The sequence below is a fragment of the Aethalodelphis obliquidens genome, unplaced genomic scaffold (genome assembly GCF_003676395.1).
Source record: "Aethalodelphis obliquidens isolate GAN/ISIS:26980383/991018 unplaced genomic scaffold, ASM367639v1 scaffold83, whole genome shotgun sequence".
Taxonomy (NCBI): Eukaryota; Metazoa; Chordata; class Mammalia; order Artiodactyla; family Delphinidae; genus Aethalodelphis; species Aethalodelphis obliquidens.
This window is the reverse complement of record NW_020838027.1, coordinates 5,780,583-5,797,320: the sequence shown is the minus strand read 5'-3', so window position 1 is coordinate 5,797,320 and position 16,738 is coordinate 5,780,583. Positions and strand designations below refer to the sequence as shown.

Here is a 16,738-nt window from a genome sequence, read left to right as displayed (position 1 = left end):
ATACCTCACCCTCGTGCAGCCCAGTAACAGAGGAGTCACCTGTGCTCAGTCTGTGACTCCTCGCCCGCCAGGTTCTCTTTGCCCCGCCCTCATCTAGTGCTGGTTGGACGGCCATCTTTATGCACAACTTTATGTGGGACTCTGGTGTGTCTGTGACACATCGGTGTACAGCTCTTGATCCCCAAAGTCCTCAGAGCAGGAAGGGCAGGGTGCCTGGGGAAGTGTCCTTGAGGTAGAATCCAGGGGTGGAGGTGGTGACCAGCACTCTTACGGAGGTATTCCCTCACACCTCTCTGCAAAGGCAAGAGGCAGGTGTCAGGTAGGCAGACATGGGGTGAAGAGTGAAGCTAAAGGCCCCTCCCCGCCATGACCCCCCCTCTGGTCCTGCCCTCCTGTGTTGTCCCGCCAACCCCCTGCCCCGGCATCCCCTCTGGCTCCATACTGGCCTTCCCCTCCGCTCCATCCCACGCCAGCTTCCCTTCTGCACTTACGATGCGGACAGGGGCGTGTCCAGGCGTATGACGTGAAGCCCCCGCATCCTCTGCAGTTGGACCCGAGTCAGCTTCCGAGGTCTGCTGTCCCCAGGCTCGGGGACTCTCTCAATCCTTTGGCTGGCCAGTTCCTCCCGGATCTCTCGGAGCATGTCCTCGGCCCGGAGCGGGTGAGGGGAGGGGCTGTAGCCGGGTCCCAGGAAGGGCCCCTCTTCCTCGTCCCCTGAGGATTCCCAGGGGCTTTCCCCAGAAGAGTCAGTGTGGGTCAGGGAGGGGGAGAGCTGCCACCGAAGTAGGGCCCTATGTAAGGTTTCCACTACCACATTCTCTCCAACCGAGGTCCCGCCTTCTTCCTCAGACCAGGTCGGTGGGTCTCCCCTGGGAAGGCTGTCTCCTTTCTGGACACTTGCCTCTGGCAGTTCAGGGGTGCTTCGGCGTTGGGGAGCTTGGGGGTCAGGAGGCTGGAGATGCAAAGGAACATCTCGGAGGTCCAAGGTGGAGAAGGTGCGGCGAGGGTCCCGCCGAAGGACCTTGGAGCGTAGACGGTTTGGCAGAAAGTGGGACGCCTTGGGGGAGCCTGGGACCAGAGTGCCATAGCCAGAGTCCGAGATATCATCTGGTACCAAGGGAGCATCTTCATCTGTGTCTTCCGTCACCACCAGCTGGGGGATGACGATCGAGGACCCAGGAGTCCTACAGTTACTAGCAAATGGTCAGAGTCAGATGCTGAGGGATCAAGTTCAAGTCCAGGGAGTCTCCCTTGATCCCTCCATCCAGAAATGGGCCCTCCTCCAAACTTATTTTGGTATCACTTTTACACTGCACTGACTCACTGGCTAGACTATAAGCTCCTTTAAGGCATTTTAGCCCCTGCACTCAGTCCAGAAACTTGTTATCAAGTATCTGCTGAGTGCTTCCTGAGCTCCCCTAGGTTATCCCCCAGTGATGGAGTCTTTTTTTCTCTATAACCGTGCTGCTCAACAGCTGTTATTTTGGGTGAAACTCTCACGCTCTCTGGGGATTTGAACTAGCCGGGTCCCTGCAGCTCTGACATTCCGCAAACCCATACTGGCCTTCACTCTCCATCCCCGGCCTGGGGAACCTGATTCTCTCAGGGAATTTGTGCCTCTCGTGCCTGTTTCCTTCACCCTGTGCCAGCCCTAGGCTGGCTAACCCCATAGGCTGTCTCATGTGGCCTTTCGCACGGCTGGTGTCAACCTGTAGCCTGGGTTCCTCAGTCTGGTCCCCGTCCCCCCAAAAGCTGTAATACCATTTCCCAACCTTGTGGGCTCCTCTGCCCTCCCTCCCTGCCTGCAGCCCCCCTCCTCTGGGAGGCCTTGTACGCCCTGTAGGTCTTACCTTCCCTCTGTGCTGCTCTCAGAGCCTTCCACCAAAGGCATGGAGGGCCTGGGGCCTGGGGACTCCCCGTTCCGGTCCTGATAGAGGGCCAGGAGCTCCCTCTTCTGTTGGATGTACTCCTCTGCCTTCAGCTTTTGCAGGGTGGCCTGGGGTGGGGATACTTTCATTAAGAGCTCTCATTTATTGAGCACCTGCTGTATGCCAGGCACCATGCTAAGTGCTTTACATGCATTATCTCGCTTTCTCTTCGCCACCGCCGCCCTATGAGGCAGACTTTTTTGCTCCTACTTTACTCCTGAGAAACAGAGACTCTGAGGTTAAGTAACTGCCACGGTCATGCTGCGGGAAAGTAGGACGGAGCCAGTATTTGAACTCTTGAGCTGGTCCTAGGATGTGTGGGGTAAACATAAGGCCCCTTTTCCTACTTGTACGTTCTTCCTGCCTCTCACATCCCCTTGGCAAGCCAAGGTCTGGTCTGTTTCTTCCTTCAGGAAGTCCTCCCTGATTGGTGGTGATGGTGGCATAATTGCTCTGAATGATGCTGGGCCCTCAGGTTACTCTTTCTCCTACCACCAGGGTGGGCAGGGGCAGGCTTTGTCCTGGGTTGAGGACTTTGTTGTCCTTCAGAGTTGACAACAAGACCATCCCAAGAGGAATGGAGAGAGGATATACATTATATTTTGTCTTCCTTAGCATTTTCATACAGGCGCCACCGGAATAAGATAGTAATATCTGAGAAGTGGTTTATGAAGCACCTCTACACGCAGGCGGTCATTTGACACGCACCATCAGCCTGCAGTGTATTAGCCAGTTTTACAGATGGGGAAACAAGACTTAGAAAGATGAGTGGACTTGGTCCAGGGCGCACAGGTAGAGAGAAGCAGAATTGGGGCTGGGTCTTTCTCTGTGAGTCCTAGTTCAGTAACTGCACTATTTTTCAAGGGCAGCCTTAGAAAGGGTCAGGAATTACCAAAGGACAACTTTCTCTTGGGGGAGGGGAGGGATGGCAAGGGAACCCTCGGAGAGGCCAAAGGCGGAGGCCTGGCAAAAAGAGGTGGTGGAGGCTACTGGGGGCGGCGCTGGTACCAGCACTGGCTGGAATGGCCTTATCATTGTGCACATATTGAAGTACTTTCATGCTGGTGAGCAAAGGGCTACTGCCCAAGCCTCCCACCTTCCTTCACCAGGACTACCCTGCCCTCCAAGATCCAGCAGCAGAGGGATAACATCTGGCACAGCAGGGGGCCTCTAGGACCACCACCACCACCACCACCACCACCCCACCCCCTGCCTCCCCAAGCTCTATTGGTTGATGCCAATACTCTCTGATTGGTTGATGCCCATTCTCTGATTGGTTGATGCCCATTCCATTCTGGTTATTAAGTAATTTGAATGTGCCCCTCCCCCCACCCCCTTCAGGTGTATGAACCAGCAATTCTTAGGCAACTCTGGACCTTCCCAAAGCCCCTCCAGAAACACAACGGGGTGGGGGGTAGCTGGGTCTGTACAAGAGACGTGTTGGAGAAAAGGACGAACAGGGACAGGAAAATGACCTCAGGCTTGTATTTCCAATTTTCCTGCCTGGCTTCCCAGTCACTGTCTCCTGCAAGGATTCTCAGCAGTCTCACAAGACTTGCTCTGTCGGCCAGAGCCAGGGATGATGGTGTCTGGGGGCAGGAGACCAGCACACCAGGCCAGGTCCTGTGACCTTTTCCACATCTCCCAGCTGTGCAGAGTAACGAGGGTGGGAGGAGCCGCTCTTGGGGCCGGGGTGGGGCTGGGGCAGCCGGCTGAGATGCCCTTTGGCCCCATATGACTCAAGTTCAAGTTTATCTTTGGGATGTCCAGGATAGAGATGGTGTGTGGAGGAAAAGAACTGGGAGGAAGGCAGCTGGGGGGTGGTCTGGAAGGAACATCTGTCCCATACAAGCATTTCCACTAAACTCTCCCGTGGACCCACCTGGGAAGAAGCAGGGAGGCAAGGGGTGGGGTGGGGATGGAGGACCTGACACCTCAGGTACCAGGGACCGGGATGTTTGAAGGGCCCCCGGCCACCCCAAAGGCTCTCTAGCAACCCTGGGAGGATTTTCACAGCTTGGGTAAGAGGAGAGACGTGTTGGGGGCAGGGTGGGAAAGGAAGAGGAAACTGGTGCCTGGGCTTGAATGCGACAGCCCCACAAAGCCGGGAAAAGGGAGGGCTCCCCCGACGCCATGGTTCTTCTTCCTTTGCCCCGGTGGGGAACTGAAGCCTTGGGAGGAAATGCCTCCTCTCCCTGCTGCCCCTGGAGCGGCTCCCAAATTCACCCGCTGCCCTCCCCAAGTCTCCCATCACGGACGAAAACCATCTCTTGAAGGTGCCCTCGGCCAGGCACCCCCGGCCTTTAGAAGATGTTGGCATCTTCTAAAGTTGACAACAATAAACATGTATGGAACCCCCATTAAGTGCTGGGCGCGTGTCAAGCAGCTTACAAACATAACTCTCCCGTCTGTCCTGCAAGGTGGTTCCCATTATCCCTGCAGTTCCCAGGTGGGGCCGGAGCTGAGAGAATTGACGCAGATAATGAGTGAGAGCTGGGCTGCGGGCCCTCCGAGCCCACCTCTTTCCTCCGTTCACGTCTTGGCCTCGTCTCTGATAGCTCCTTGTTCCCAGCACTGGTTCATTTTCCTCTTCCCAGCCCCTAAACGTGGGCATTTCCCAAGATTCAGTGTCTCTCCTCTTGAGAAGCTCATTTTCTCTAAAAGCTGAAGCCACAGAGCCAGACCCGCTAGGAATAATCTACCTATGTACGATTCTGTAAGGCGGAGAAAAAACACCCTGACCCCTAGGATCAGTAGGTATGCTACGGCCCTCTTCAGTTTACAAGGACTGGTGGGAACTGCGAAAAGGATTTTCCCTAAGACTTTGGTGTGAGGCAGCAGCAGGACAATCTCATTTCAAAGTTTCAGGGTTCTTGGTTTTGCAAGGGGACGCGGGGAGCTAGTGCGCTGCTTGGTTAGGTATCGGAAATGCCTTCTCTACCTCAGTTAGCGTGGAGTAAAACTCCTGGGGGCTAGATTAGTTCGTGTAATAAAATACCAGCAATCTTTAGTGGTTCCCCTGGGGGTTCTAAGGAGAAGGTGGGGGGTCTCTTCTTGGGCTGGGGGGCGGTGGTGTAGAGGGGAGGCCCCACTGCAAAGAGAGAGGGGACTCTGATCCGGCCTGGAGCAGGGGTCAGGGCAGATGACCCACACCCTGTCCCCTACCTCTGGCTTCCTGGGCGCTGTCACCATCGTGTTTAGGTATCCAAGGAAATGACAGCCCCGATGGGCTGGAGGACACAAGATCTTGAGGTTCAAGATCTTTCATCCTTTTTTCTTTCTTTTTTTTTTTTAATGGCATAAACCTCCTATTTATTTTTTACTCTCATAATTCCGAATCTTTAAATACAGTGTTTAAACAGAGACTAAGCTCTGGTTTTCCTTTTCTCGAATAAGCTCTCCACATCTTGATACGATGCCATAGGTAAGACTGTGGGAAGAATGCTTAAAATTGTTTAAAGGACAAGACTGTTTTTACGCATCCTCCAAAGTTTCAAAGCCCTAATTACCTGATGTGCAAACGACAAATCATTATAATCTGCTCATTAAAGCAAGTCCTATGAGTAAAGAGTTTGATTTAAACTCTTTAAAAATAGTGCAGTTGCATTCTTTAGAAATCGTCTACACTATGATTTAACTTGTTCAAAATGCCTCTTCTTTTTATAAAAAATTGAGGTGTAATTGACAGATTAGTTTCACGTGTACAACATAATGATTCCACATTTGTGTACATATGAAGTGATCCACACGACGTCTAGTGAACATTCGTCACCGTCGTCACATATTTTTCCTTGCGAAAAGAACTTTTAGGATCTGCTCTCTTAGCGATTTTCATAGTTCACCCTCATTTCTCGCCTGAACTCTAGTCTGTGTTTCCACAAACCCCTGAAAGGTCTCCACTTGGCTGTCTCCCATTACCTCATTTCCAAAGTGCTTCTGTTTAAAAGTAAACCTTGCTACCCATGCCCCACGCCACCCAGGAAGCAACAACTAGACAAACAGGTTTCCCTTTCTAATGATTTCTGTTGTCATTGCCAAAGCAGCCTTTCACACAAGAACGTCGGAAGCAAGTCATCCTTTGTCCTTGTGGACCTGAGTTACCGAGGCACCAAGTTGCCTACTTAATCTGAATGGTTTCTTTGAATCTTCCCTATGAGACAAGGACTGTTATTATTTATATCCATTTTGCAGGTGAAGAAACGGAAGACTAGGGAGGCCACATAACTCACCCAAGGTCACCCGGCTAGTAAGAGGCAGAGCTGGGGTCTGAACCATGGGCTCGGTAGAGGCTTCTATCGGTCTCCCTAAGGCTCACCTGTCTCTTCTTTCTTCTTCAGCTCCTTTCTTGTTCTTTTCTTCTTTTTTTGCACCATGTCCCTAAGGCCGTGGCACTCAACCTCTATGTTTCATACCCAAACTAGTACGGGAAATCTCCTGCCACCAATCTCTCCTGCCCCCAGCCCACCTGTCACATTGCCACCTGACAATTCAAGACAAAACACATGGATTTCACCATGGCCTTCCCTTGCTCAAAGAATCTATGGTGGCTCTGGTGTCAACTTGCCAACCCAATTCAATTCAGTCTCGTCCAGCCCACCCTCTTCTACAGGCCCTGGGGTCCCCTAGAACTTGGCGTTTCATCACTGGCTCCACACAAAACCCTTCCCTCCAGACTCAGACAGACATGCTGGTTGTCCCCCAAATAAATCCAACCCAATTTCTCCCTTGAGTCTTCTGCTCAGGGTCTTCCCCATCCTTAAAGTCCAACTCAAATCTTCCCTCTTCTTTGGCAATTCTGCTCCTGTAGTGGGTTGAATAGTGGCCCCAGAAAGATGGGTCTAGGTCCTGACCCCCAGAATCTGTGAATGTGAGTGGCCTTGTTTGGAAAAAGGGTCTTTGCAGATGTGCATAGACCCTCAGTGCAGGATCTCAAGATGAGGTCATCCTGGATTTTGGGTTAATGACTGGTGTCTTACTAAGAGACAGGAAAGGGAGGTTGGGACACAGAGACACATGGAGAGGAAGACCACGTGAAGATAGAGGCAGAGAGTGGAGTGATGCTGCCGTAGGCTAAGCAACACCTGGAGCCCCCAGGAGCCAGAAGAAGCCGGGAAGGATGCTCCCCTAGAGCCATGGAGAGGAAGCATTGCCCGGCTGCCATGTTGATTTTCAACTTCCCGCCTCCAGAACCGTGAGGGAATGTTTCTGTTGCTTTACGGCACCAAAGCAGTAACCAATATGGCCCCATCCGGGTCTCCCTCCTTTTGAACTCCTTGGGCTTTTCTTGCATAAATCTGCCCCCCGCATCACTCCACTCCACTAGTTAACATTTTTACCGCCTCTGTGTCACTTGCAGGACAAAGTTCAAGTTCCCCGGCACGGCATCCAGGGACGGGCACGATCTGGTAGCACCTCCCTCCTGGCCTCTCTGCCGTTGTGCTGCCCCGGTAACGCCAACCACTCAGCTGACGGTGCACTCAACACACACAACTGCTTCCGATTTCCGACCTTCGCACACTCTGCTCTCCATCTGGAATGCCTTTCCTGCCCACCTTGTTCCCCTGACGTGCTCCTAGATATCCGCCCGCGGTGCTCAGAAAGTAGCTCCTCGGCGAAGCCTCCTCTGTCCTCGGAGGCATCTCTGTTCTCTGCACTGTCCCTCTCCCAACCAACCCACCAGACCGAGTGAGCCACTCCCTTCCCTGTCCTAACTCCATTCCGTCCACACGTTTCTGTTATTTGTATACTTGTCTGTCTAGCTAGGCTGCAGCGTGTATTCTGTGAGGGAAGAAATGGCATTATATGCTTTTCTGATTCCCCAGCACCCAGCCTGTGCGCACCAGCAGGTGCCCCGTTCATGTTCGCCGAACGGAAGCTCAAGTTCAGCAGTTAATTGTTTCACAGCCTCGGAACCTTCAGGGGAGGCTCTCTCGGCTCTCCCAGGGACTGGTCCCCTAGCTGGCCAAAGGCTTTCTTCTGTGCTCTTTTCCTTCATACTTTTTTTTTTTTGGCCACACCATGCAGTTTGCAGGATCTTAGTTCCCTGACCAGGGATTGAACCTGCACCCTCGGCAGTGAAAGCGTGGAGTCCTAACCACTGGACCATCAGGGAAGTCCCTCTTCCATGCTCTTAAGGTTGGTCAAGGCTGTGTCTCCCTCTCGAGGGTGCACCGGAGGGGCAGGAGGTCCAGTCTGAAGCTGTGTGCACCCCACCCTCTCTCTCCCCTTCCTCCACTCTTGTGCACCGGATCTGAGCTCCGGGGCCCCGCCATCCCCCTGCTCCCACACCTGGCTTCACATACCTGGGCCTGCTGGGTCCTCTCCAGCCACACGGCACGGTCTGCAGCGCTGGGACAGTGCACAGTGAGGGCGCTGGAGACACACTGTAATTCGGTGAGGTGGATAAGCAGGAAGCTGCCTGGGTGGAGGAGAAGGTCTGCTTCCAGGGCTGGACTTTATCTGATCCCCTTCCCAACCTCTCCTTCTCCAGCCGATGGGAAGGGAGAAGGAAAAGCTCCCCCCAGGAAAGACATACTCGGATCTCGGAGCGGTCGGCACACAAGCTTCTCCAGCATGAGGGGCGGGCGGATAACCTTGGCTTTGTCTGTCCTGCGAAGGGGCTTGGTCACCAAGAGCACATCAGAGAAGAGGAACAGGTACACATCCAGCTGGGGGCAAGCGAAGAGAGAGACGAGGGTCAGCTGGAGCAGGGAGCAGGCGGGACAGGGGTCGGGGCTCACGCATGGGTGTGTGGGCGGGTGCAGAGCTGTGGGATAGGACAGCTGGGAGCCGTGCTGCTTTGGGCCCATCTCTCACTTTACAGGTAGGAAAGTGGCTGACTCAGGGCCATGCCAGCAAGCAGAGCAAAGCCAGAACCACGTCCCCTTCCCAACACGCACAGACACACACACAAAGACACACACAGACACACATAGACACAGACACACACACAGACACGCACAGAGACACACACACAGATACACACAGACACAGACACACACACAAAGACACACACAGACACACACAGACACACACACAGACACGCACAGAGACACACACAGACACAGAGACACACACAGACACAGACACACACAGACACAGACACACACAAAGACACACACATAGACACACACAGACACACATAGATACACACAGAGACACACACAGACACACACACAGATACACACACAGACACACATAGATACACACATAGACACACACAGACACACACATAGACATACAGACACCCACAGACACACATAAATACACACAGAGACACATAGACACACAGAGACACATACAGACACACACATAGATATACACAGACACACACAGACACATACATACACACGTAGACACATACAGATAGACATACGGACAGACACACATAGATACACACAGACACACACAGACACACACAGACACAGACACACATAGATACACACATAGACACACACACAGATACACAGACACACATAGATACACACACACATACAGACACACATAGATACAGACACACACACACAGACACACACATAGATACACACATAGACACACACACAGACACACACAGACACATACATACACACATAGACACATACAGACACACACATAGACATGTGGACACCCACAGACACAGACAGATACACACAGAGACACATAGACACACACAGACACACACACACAGACACACAAACTCACACACAGACACACACACACCCCTCTTCTCCCATTCCCAGCCTTCTGACGCATCCTGTGTCCCACCGTCTCTCCCTTCTTTCTCTTAGTTCTCTCCCATCTTCTTCGCTCCTCCCACAGCCCCCTCACCTTCCCTTCTCGTCCCTCCTTCATGCGCGCAGGCCCCTCAAGCAGCAGCTGCCTGGTGTGCTCAGAAGGAACCCCCAGCATGGGGGCCGTCAGGTCCAGCGTGGAGAATGGACGCAGGTTCTGAGGGGTGCAGAGAGCACAGGAGCGGGGCGCTGGGCATCCTGCCTCTTGGAGGACAGGAAGCATCCCAGTGCCTTCGTTTCACTCCTTTGCACCTGGCCCCTGGTACCTTCACCCTCGGGAAGGAAGGACGGGCACACACAGCCCACGGCACCTCTGCCTCTCCCGCCGCAGGCCTCGGCTTCATCCGTTTTCCTGGGGGCTTTGCGTTTTTGGACGCCCCCTTCCCTCCGCCTCTCTCACCTTCTCCACCTCCTCGCTGGACGGCTCCAGGACCTCGTAGGGCCCGATGCGCTGGGCTGCAGCCGCCAAGCTCTCCTGCTCTTCCCGCTGGCGCACCTGCTTGTTGATGTGTCGGAGGAATGACTCCACCGCCGCGATCTAGGTGAGGGTGGGGTGTGGAGGGAGGACAGCTCAGCTCCTCGTCTGTACATCCCACCCAGACAACGACATCAGTGCCACGCCGGCACACACACGTAAGGAAAGAGACCTCAAGAGTCCCTGGAGATGCGTCCGCACTCACCAGCCCCCAACTCCCGAGGGTACAGCCCCAGTGGCCCCTACCATGGTGGTCAGGGCCTCCCGGGCGCGGGCCTCGGGGCTCCTCTTGAGCACAGCCTGGAGCAGCAGTGGGTACTTGGTGATGCGCTGGTGGGGCTTGATGAGGAGGTCCCCCAGCGTCTGCCTCCCCGAGCGTTTGTGCTTCTCACACCACTGCCGGGGAAGGTGGGCAGGGGTCAGGGGGCTGCAAGCCACCCTCCTGCCCCGCCCCGGGGATACCCTCAGCCTTGGAGCAAGGTCCGCCGCATCCCCCTTCCCCAGCAGCCCCTCTCCCACCTGCAGGAAGGTGCGGAAGAGAGGGTTGTTGTCCTGCTGCTTCCAGGCGTAGGCCATGGTCTGCTTCACTCGCAGGCAGTACAGGACGTAGGGCTGGAAGCGCTGGCTGAACTGGAGGGACAGGTGTGGGGCAGGGAGCGGGCAGGGGAAGGAGCCTGGCCTAGATCCTTAGACCAGCTCCCGCCAATCCCAACCCCCCACCACTTCCAGCCCCCCTCTCTGGATTCCAAGGAGTTGAGGTCCCGAGGGGCCGACCCGCTGCCGCCCTCTGAGCTCCATCCCCAGCCCCTGCCACGCCCCACTGCTCTGGACCTCACCCGCCATCAATAATTTAGCTGGACCGTTTTCAGGGCACTGCGGATCCCATTTCAGCCCAGCCACGGGGTGGTGACCTGAGGCTTGCCCAGAGCCCTGCTCCTGGGGAAGAGGGCCACCAACGGCCCCCAGGAGACTGTCCCCCTGCCTCTCTACCCCAATCCAACTCTGCAAGGCCACGTTTCCCTGGCCAGTGAACTGGGAGGAAGTGAGATCCTGGGCCTCTTGCTTTCTCTTATCACCCTTCACGCCCTGGGTACCCTGTGGCCTTTCACTCCCCTCTCCCCAGGCCCCTGAGGGACAAGTCGCTTAGGCCCCTGCTGCTTGGCCCCTGCTGCTTGTCCATGGGTCTCTGTCCCGGACATAAGATTTCGTGGTCGATGAGAGCTTAGGTGTAGCCCTTCCCTGAGATAGCTGCCCTCCCTCTGGGGGCTCCAGAAGCCCAAAGAGCCTTCGGGACAGAGGTCATACTGGTGGAATGGAGGGAAGAGGTGAGGTGGTATTTAGGGGTAGGGGTCGTGCCCTTGGACCCCCTCGAGTCACGGCAGGGTGCCAGTGGTATGAGCATTCCAGCGGACAGGACCCCTTGGGGCTCTCCCAGTCCTGCCCCATCCAGATGGGGCCCTTCTCCCCGCCTCACCGACAGGAAGCCGTTTTGCAGGCTGACCGGGTCCAGAGGCTGGCCCGAGGCTCGCGTCTCCTCCAGGGTGGGCCCCAGCACTTCTTCCCAAAAGCTCTGGTGGGCTCGGATCAGGCTAGGGACATTTCCAAACAGGGTCTCAGCTGACACCTGGAGGAGGGAGCGGAACATGCCTCGGCAGGTGACCTGCGGGCAGCACGGGCGGTGGGCAGGCAGGGACGGCTAAGCCCGAGTGGCAGGGGCTGGGTGGGACCTGCAGCCTGCTTGGGGTCTAGGGCAAGGAGGGGAGTGGGGAGGGCAGGGTAAATGGGGGTTGCAATTCCGCTCTGTGACCCCGCCCCCACTCCCTGGGTCCCACACCCCGAGTGCCCACTCACTTCCGTCAGCAGCCCCACTCGTTGCAAGTTCAGCAGACCGGCGGCTAGGAGCTGGATGCAGGGAGGGCTTTCAGCGTCTGACCTCCTCCTCTCAGACCCCAGCCTAGCCAGCCCTTCACAGCATCCCCACCCCCACCTTCATACCACAAGCCTCTCTCCCAAGACCCCGGGCGGGTCTCAGGTCAGGGGGATCTTGATGTCCTGCCCCTTCTCCCTAACAGCCGTGCCCCTTCCGGTCTGGAGAACCGGGTGGGGGGAGTGATTCGAGGGACACGGTAAAGGGCCAAGGATGGGGCCCGGGGGCGGGGCTGCCGGGGATGTGGCGGGGGTAGGGCGGCTCACATCCGTCATGATCTTGAGCTTCCGCACATAGATGAGCTCGGTGGTCAGTAGCTCCCACAGCGCTTCCTGCTGGTGGCAGAGCTCCCGGCTCATCTCCTGGGTGGGGATAGGGCTGGTTCAGCTGGGGAATGATGACAAGACCAGCAGATGCCATCTGCTGAATGCTACCAGATCTACTGCACAGAAAGCCTTTAACCCTCCACCAATCCTCCAGTGTGTAGGGGGCGTTATCCCCAGGTCACAGAGGAGGCGACCGAGACGCAGAGAGGTTTGCTGTCTTGACCGAGGTCTCGCTAGTATGTGGCGGGGCCGGGATCTGAAGTTACAGCAAGATGCCTCCAAGTGCTGTCCCTGCAGACCCCACTTCCCAAGGCCTTTCCCTCCTCCGGGGCAGAGGTGAGGGGTGTGTGTGTGTGTGTGTGTGTGTGTGTCTAGGACCCCGCGGGGTCAGACACTGTGTCCCGGGCCCACCTTGTGTCCAGGCACCAGCTCCTTCCAGGACTTCTCAATGGCCAGGCTGCTGTCACCGTCCTCTCCGATCTCCCAGTGCCGCCGGTCCTCTGGGGGCAGGCGGGGCATCCCAAACATGCTGAACGTGTGCAGCCTCATTTCCAGCTGATGGGCTCTGGTGACTTCCTGGGGGCGCCGAGAGGGGATTAGTCCTGGCCACTTCCTGGCCCGGGAAGGGCTGCGTGTGTGCGTGCGTGTGTGCGTGCGTGCGTGTGTGTGTGTGTGTGTGTGTGTGTGTGTGGTGGCAAGTTGCCCTGAGCTTGAGTGAGGACCTGCAGGCCCGAGGGACGAGGATCAATCCTGGCTGGGATTACGGGGTACAGGGTGTGGCCGGAACACGCATGGAGAGGCACCTTGTCTGCAGAAAGGTCCCTGGACAGAGGGGTCTGACCTGGGCTCCCTGACCAGAAAGATAGCTTCCAGGGCTCTCCTGAGACAGAACCCTTCAGAGGGACCTTCAGGTGGAGACCAGAACGGCACTTAGGGAACCAGTGGTCTCAGGAACATTTTGACACTTGCCCATCAAACGGACATCATTACGAGGCAGCCTGGCTTAGAGATGCTCCCCTGAGAGGGTCTCTAGACAGAGCCACACCCTGCTTCTTGGAGGGGCTCCCATGTTCTCAGCTCTGATGGTCTCTGGAGGACGTCGCAGCTCAGGCTGTGAGCTTGGGGATGGGAGGAGAGGGACCCCTTACCTTGAGTTTGGGGAAGTGAGGTGTCCCAGCCCCAAAGGGGCCTCCATGCCTCTTCTCAGGCTCTGGTTCTCGCAGCCTCAGGGGAGACAGGCCTCGGGCCGGGCCAGAACCCTTGGTAAAGGGGACATAGCCTTGGAGGTGTCGGCCACTGGGATCCTGGAGGAGGAATGGGGGAGTTCTGGGGGTGTCCTCTCCCCACAGAAGTCCCAGACAAGCAGTGGGGCCTGGCTTGGCTCTGGACAGCATCCCCTACACCAGCAAGTTGGGCCGGCTCACCTCTCCCCTCAAACCAGTTTGGTGAGAGCCGCTCTGGCCCTGAGTCACAGTAGCCACTTCCAGGGAGGCCACTGAGCCAGGCAGGGGCCGCCGGGCCCAGGTGCCCAGGGGCCTCGTGCAGAGCAACTCTGGCACGCACATGCCCAGGTTCTGCGTGTGTCCCGGTGTCCCCCTCCAGCCCCACTCCCGTGTGTGCTCCCTGCACCACGGCCGTGCCTGCACGGTGCCCGGTGCACACGCATTCTGGGGCCCTCACAGCCTCCTGCGCACGTGGGGATGGGGGCCCTCACACGTGCGGCCTCCTCCCCGGGGCATGTCCCTTCCAGCTGGGAGTGGCTGCCCTTCCGTGTGCGAAGCTGAGGCCTGGCCCAGAAGTCTCCTCCTGGGCAGGCCTGGTCACATTCCTTGATCTGCCCGTGGCCTGATTTACCCCACAGACATCCTAGTCTCCCTTCCCACCCTCAGCTGCCTCCCAGGGCCAAACCCTCCTCCAGTCAGGCAGGGGATACCCTCGGCCGAAGCAGAACTGACCTCAAGGTGGAGGGAGAGCCTGGAGGCTGAGGGAAAGACTGCTGCGCCTCCACGCCCATTTCTTTGGTAGCACTGGAGGCCGCCAGGAGGGTGGAGCTGGGGTGGAGGTGGGCAGGCCCTCACACCCCTCCCCACCTGTAGAGTAGGAACACCTTGAACCTTTGTTCTTCCAGGCCTGACTCAGAGGGAGGCAGGTTTCAAGGAGCCCACCAGCTCCTCGCAAGTAGAGGTGGGAGTCTGGGAGGTGCCAAACCCTGGGTTTGGTGACCTTCCCCACCAGCTCCGTGCCTGTGACCAGTCTAACAGCACTGAGGGCCTGGCCCCTCCTGGCTCTCTGCCTCACCTGCCCCATCTGTCTGGGATGGGTGTGGAGTCCCGGGAGCCTGGCCCAGCATGGCCATCCTCTCCCTCACAACCCACGAAAGAAGGCAGGGGTGCGGGCTAAGAACAGAGCAGTCCAAGGCCTGGCAAGGGGACAGAGACTTGAAAGCCTGGGTGTCCTCCCCCCTGCCCCACCCCGGTCACCTTTGGGACACAGCCTGGACTCACCAGCACGGGGCCTCCTCGGGGATAGAGGCTACCAGGAGTACTCAGGGTGGAGGCCTGAAGCCGGCCCCCATAGGTCTCAATGCGGGAGGCCACCAGTCCTTGGAGGCGACCCCCATTGGGAGGACCAAAGGCGTGCATCCCTTCTCTCCTGGGTCACCTCCCAAGGGTCATAACTCCAATGTTCAGGAGAAAGGGACCCGCTGAGGCTGCAGAGAGAAAATAAGGAATGGAAGGGCCAGCCTTGATCAGTGGGTAACGCCAGGCTGGAGACAGAGAGGGGAGGGGGAGGGGAAGAGAGGGAAGGGGAGAGGGAAGGCCAAGACTACTTGCTGGGAGAGCACAGCTGCCTCATCTACGACTTGGTGGGGGTCGGGCACACCCCGACATGCTGGGTAGGAAGCCCCTTGGAACCATGCCCCTTCCCTCACATTTGCGCATTTGGGGTACCAGCTCCCACCCTGGCCTCAAAGGATGCTGAAGTCCTAAGAGTAGCTGGGAGCAAGGGTCCCTCGGTTCCTGGAGGCCCCCAGGCATCCAGGATGCCCCTTGCACCTAGCTACACCCTCCCCTCCTCCAAACACGGGAGTGGGGGATGAGTGTCTGGGGTGGCGAGCTGGAGGGGCCCCGTTGGACGCAGCCCCGCCTGCCACCTGTTTTTGCACAGCCCACAAGCTAAGCATGTTTTTTACATGTTTAAATAGTTGGAAAAAGTCAAAAGAAGAATAATATTTCACAACATACGAAGATTATATGAAATTCAAATTCCCATGTCCATAAATAAAGTGTTATGGGAACACAGCCACATCGCCTCCTTGGCCAGTTGTCTGTGACTACGTTCCTGCTAGCTGTGACAGAGACCACAGCGGCTTCAGAGTCTGAAATATTTACTATCTGGTCTTTTACTGAAAAGCTTGCCCCACCCCTTACCTGGACCCTCCAGGCCACAGACAGCTATCCGGCCGCTGGCCTTACAGACGAGCCGAGGGGAAGCAGGCTCTGTTAGGTCTTCCCCAGCCAGTGGGAACTCCTCCGTGGGGCTGGGAGCCTCGCGCGCGGGGCGCCATCCCCTCCCCCTAAACCTGATAGAGGACCCGCTCACTGGGGCGGCAGGGCCTGGAGAGGAGAGACCTCCTAAGCAGGTGCTGGTCTCCCTCCAGGCGGCCCCAGAATCCCGCGCAGCCCGCCCCTTACTTTTCCTCTGATTTATAAGCAGGGGACAACGTTCCTTGTCTCCCGGGCCCCCTCCCAATAATCCTCCCTCCTAGTGCTCTGAGTCCCTCTTCCTCCCCGGGGTCCTTTCCGAGCTTTGACCCGGCTTCCCCTTCTCTCGGCCCCGCGCCCACAGCCCCGGCGCCCCGCCCCCGCCCTCCCGCCACTCACCTGTGTCCGCAGGTGTCCCGGCGCCCGCTGCCCGCGCTGCCAGCCCCCCGGTCGCCGATTGCTCCCCCGGCGATGCCCACCTCGCGGCCCGGCCAGGTCTGGGACCGAGCGGCCCGCGGGACCAGTACAGCGCAGCGCGGGGCCGGGCCGGGAGGGGCGGGCCGGAGGGGCGGGGCCTCGGGCTGGCTCCTCCCTCTCCCGCGGGCACCGGACCCGTGGCGCAGTGGGCGCCCATGGGGCCCTGGGGACCGAGCGGCTCTGCCCGGGCTGCGGCCACCACCTTCCCCCGCCGAGGAGGGCTCGCTCCGCAGGGACCCCTCCCCGCTTCCCCTCGCCCCTGAAGTCGCCACCCACCCTGGCTTGCCCGCCGCCCTCGCGCGCTGCAAACCCCCCGCGCCCCCCTCCCCC

The 16,738-nt window shown here is 57.5% G+C and overlaps 1 protein-coding gene across 9 annotated transcripts; it reads right to left on the bottom strand.

Moving 5' to 3' along the window:
- Window positions 1–112: 112 nt before the first annotated feature.
- PLEKHG6 (pleckstrin homology and RhoGEF domain containing G6) lies at window positions 113–16,448 on the bottom strand. 9 transcript variants are annotated; one of them, XM_027093231.1, is made up of 18 exons: window positions 16,331–16,448; window positions 15,878–16,063; window positions 14,951–15,156; window positions 14,402–14,536; window positions 13,595–13,750; window positions 12,858–13,022; window positions 12,387–12,482; window positions 12,045–12,095; window positions 11,668–11,817; window positions 10,713–10,823; window positions 10,440–10,589; window positions 10,119–10,256; window positions 9,756–9,875; window positions 8,464–8,596; window positions 8,231–8,346; window positions 1,851–1,996; window positions 492–1,193; window positions 113–293 (listed from the first exon to the last, which is right to left on the bottom strand). In XM_027093231.1, exons 3-18 carry the CDS (start codon window positions 15,086–15,088, stop codon window positions 284–286), a joined length of 2,517 nt encoding a protein of 838 aa, XP_026949032.1. In that variant the 5' UTR covers window positions 15,089–15,156; window positions 15,878–16,063; window positions 16,331–16,448; the 3' UTR covers window positions 113–283. The 9 variants fall into 9 exon arrangements, with proteins under 9 accessions (XP_026949032.1, XP_026949034.1, XP_026949036.1 ...); XM_027093233.1 differs by having other exon boundaries at window positions 492–1,184; XM_027093235.1 differs by lacking the exon at window positions 14,402–14,536 and having other exon boundaries at window positions 13,595–13,789.
- Window positions 16,449–16,738: the final 290 nt, after the last annotated feature.

Bases quoted from the DNA above. Each gene is read 5' to 3' on its own strand.
- PLEKHG6 (XM_027093231.1), bottom strand. From the start codon at position 15,088: ATGCACGCCTTTGGTCCTCCCAATGGGGGTCGCCTCCAAGGACTGGTG. The intron at 1,997-8,230 runs GTATGTGAAGCC...TCCCCACCCCAG, and splicing joins AGAGGACCCAGCAGGCCCAG to GCCACCCTGCAAAAGCTGAA. The intron at 1,194-1,850 runs GTAAGACCTACA...ACCATTTGCTAG, and splicing joins GAGAGCAGCACAGAGGGAAG to TAACTGTAGGACTCCTGGGT.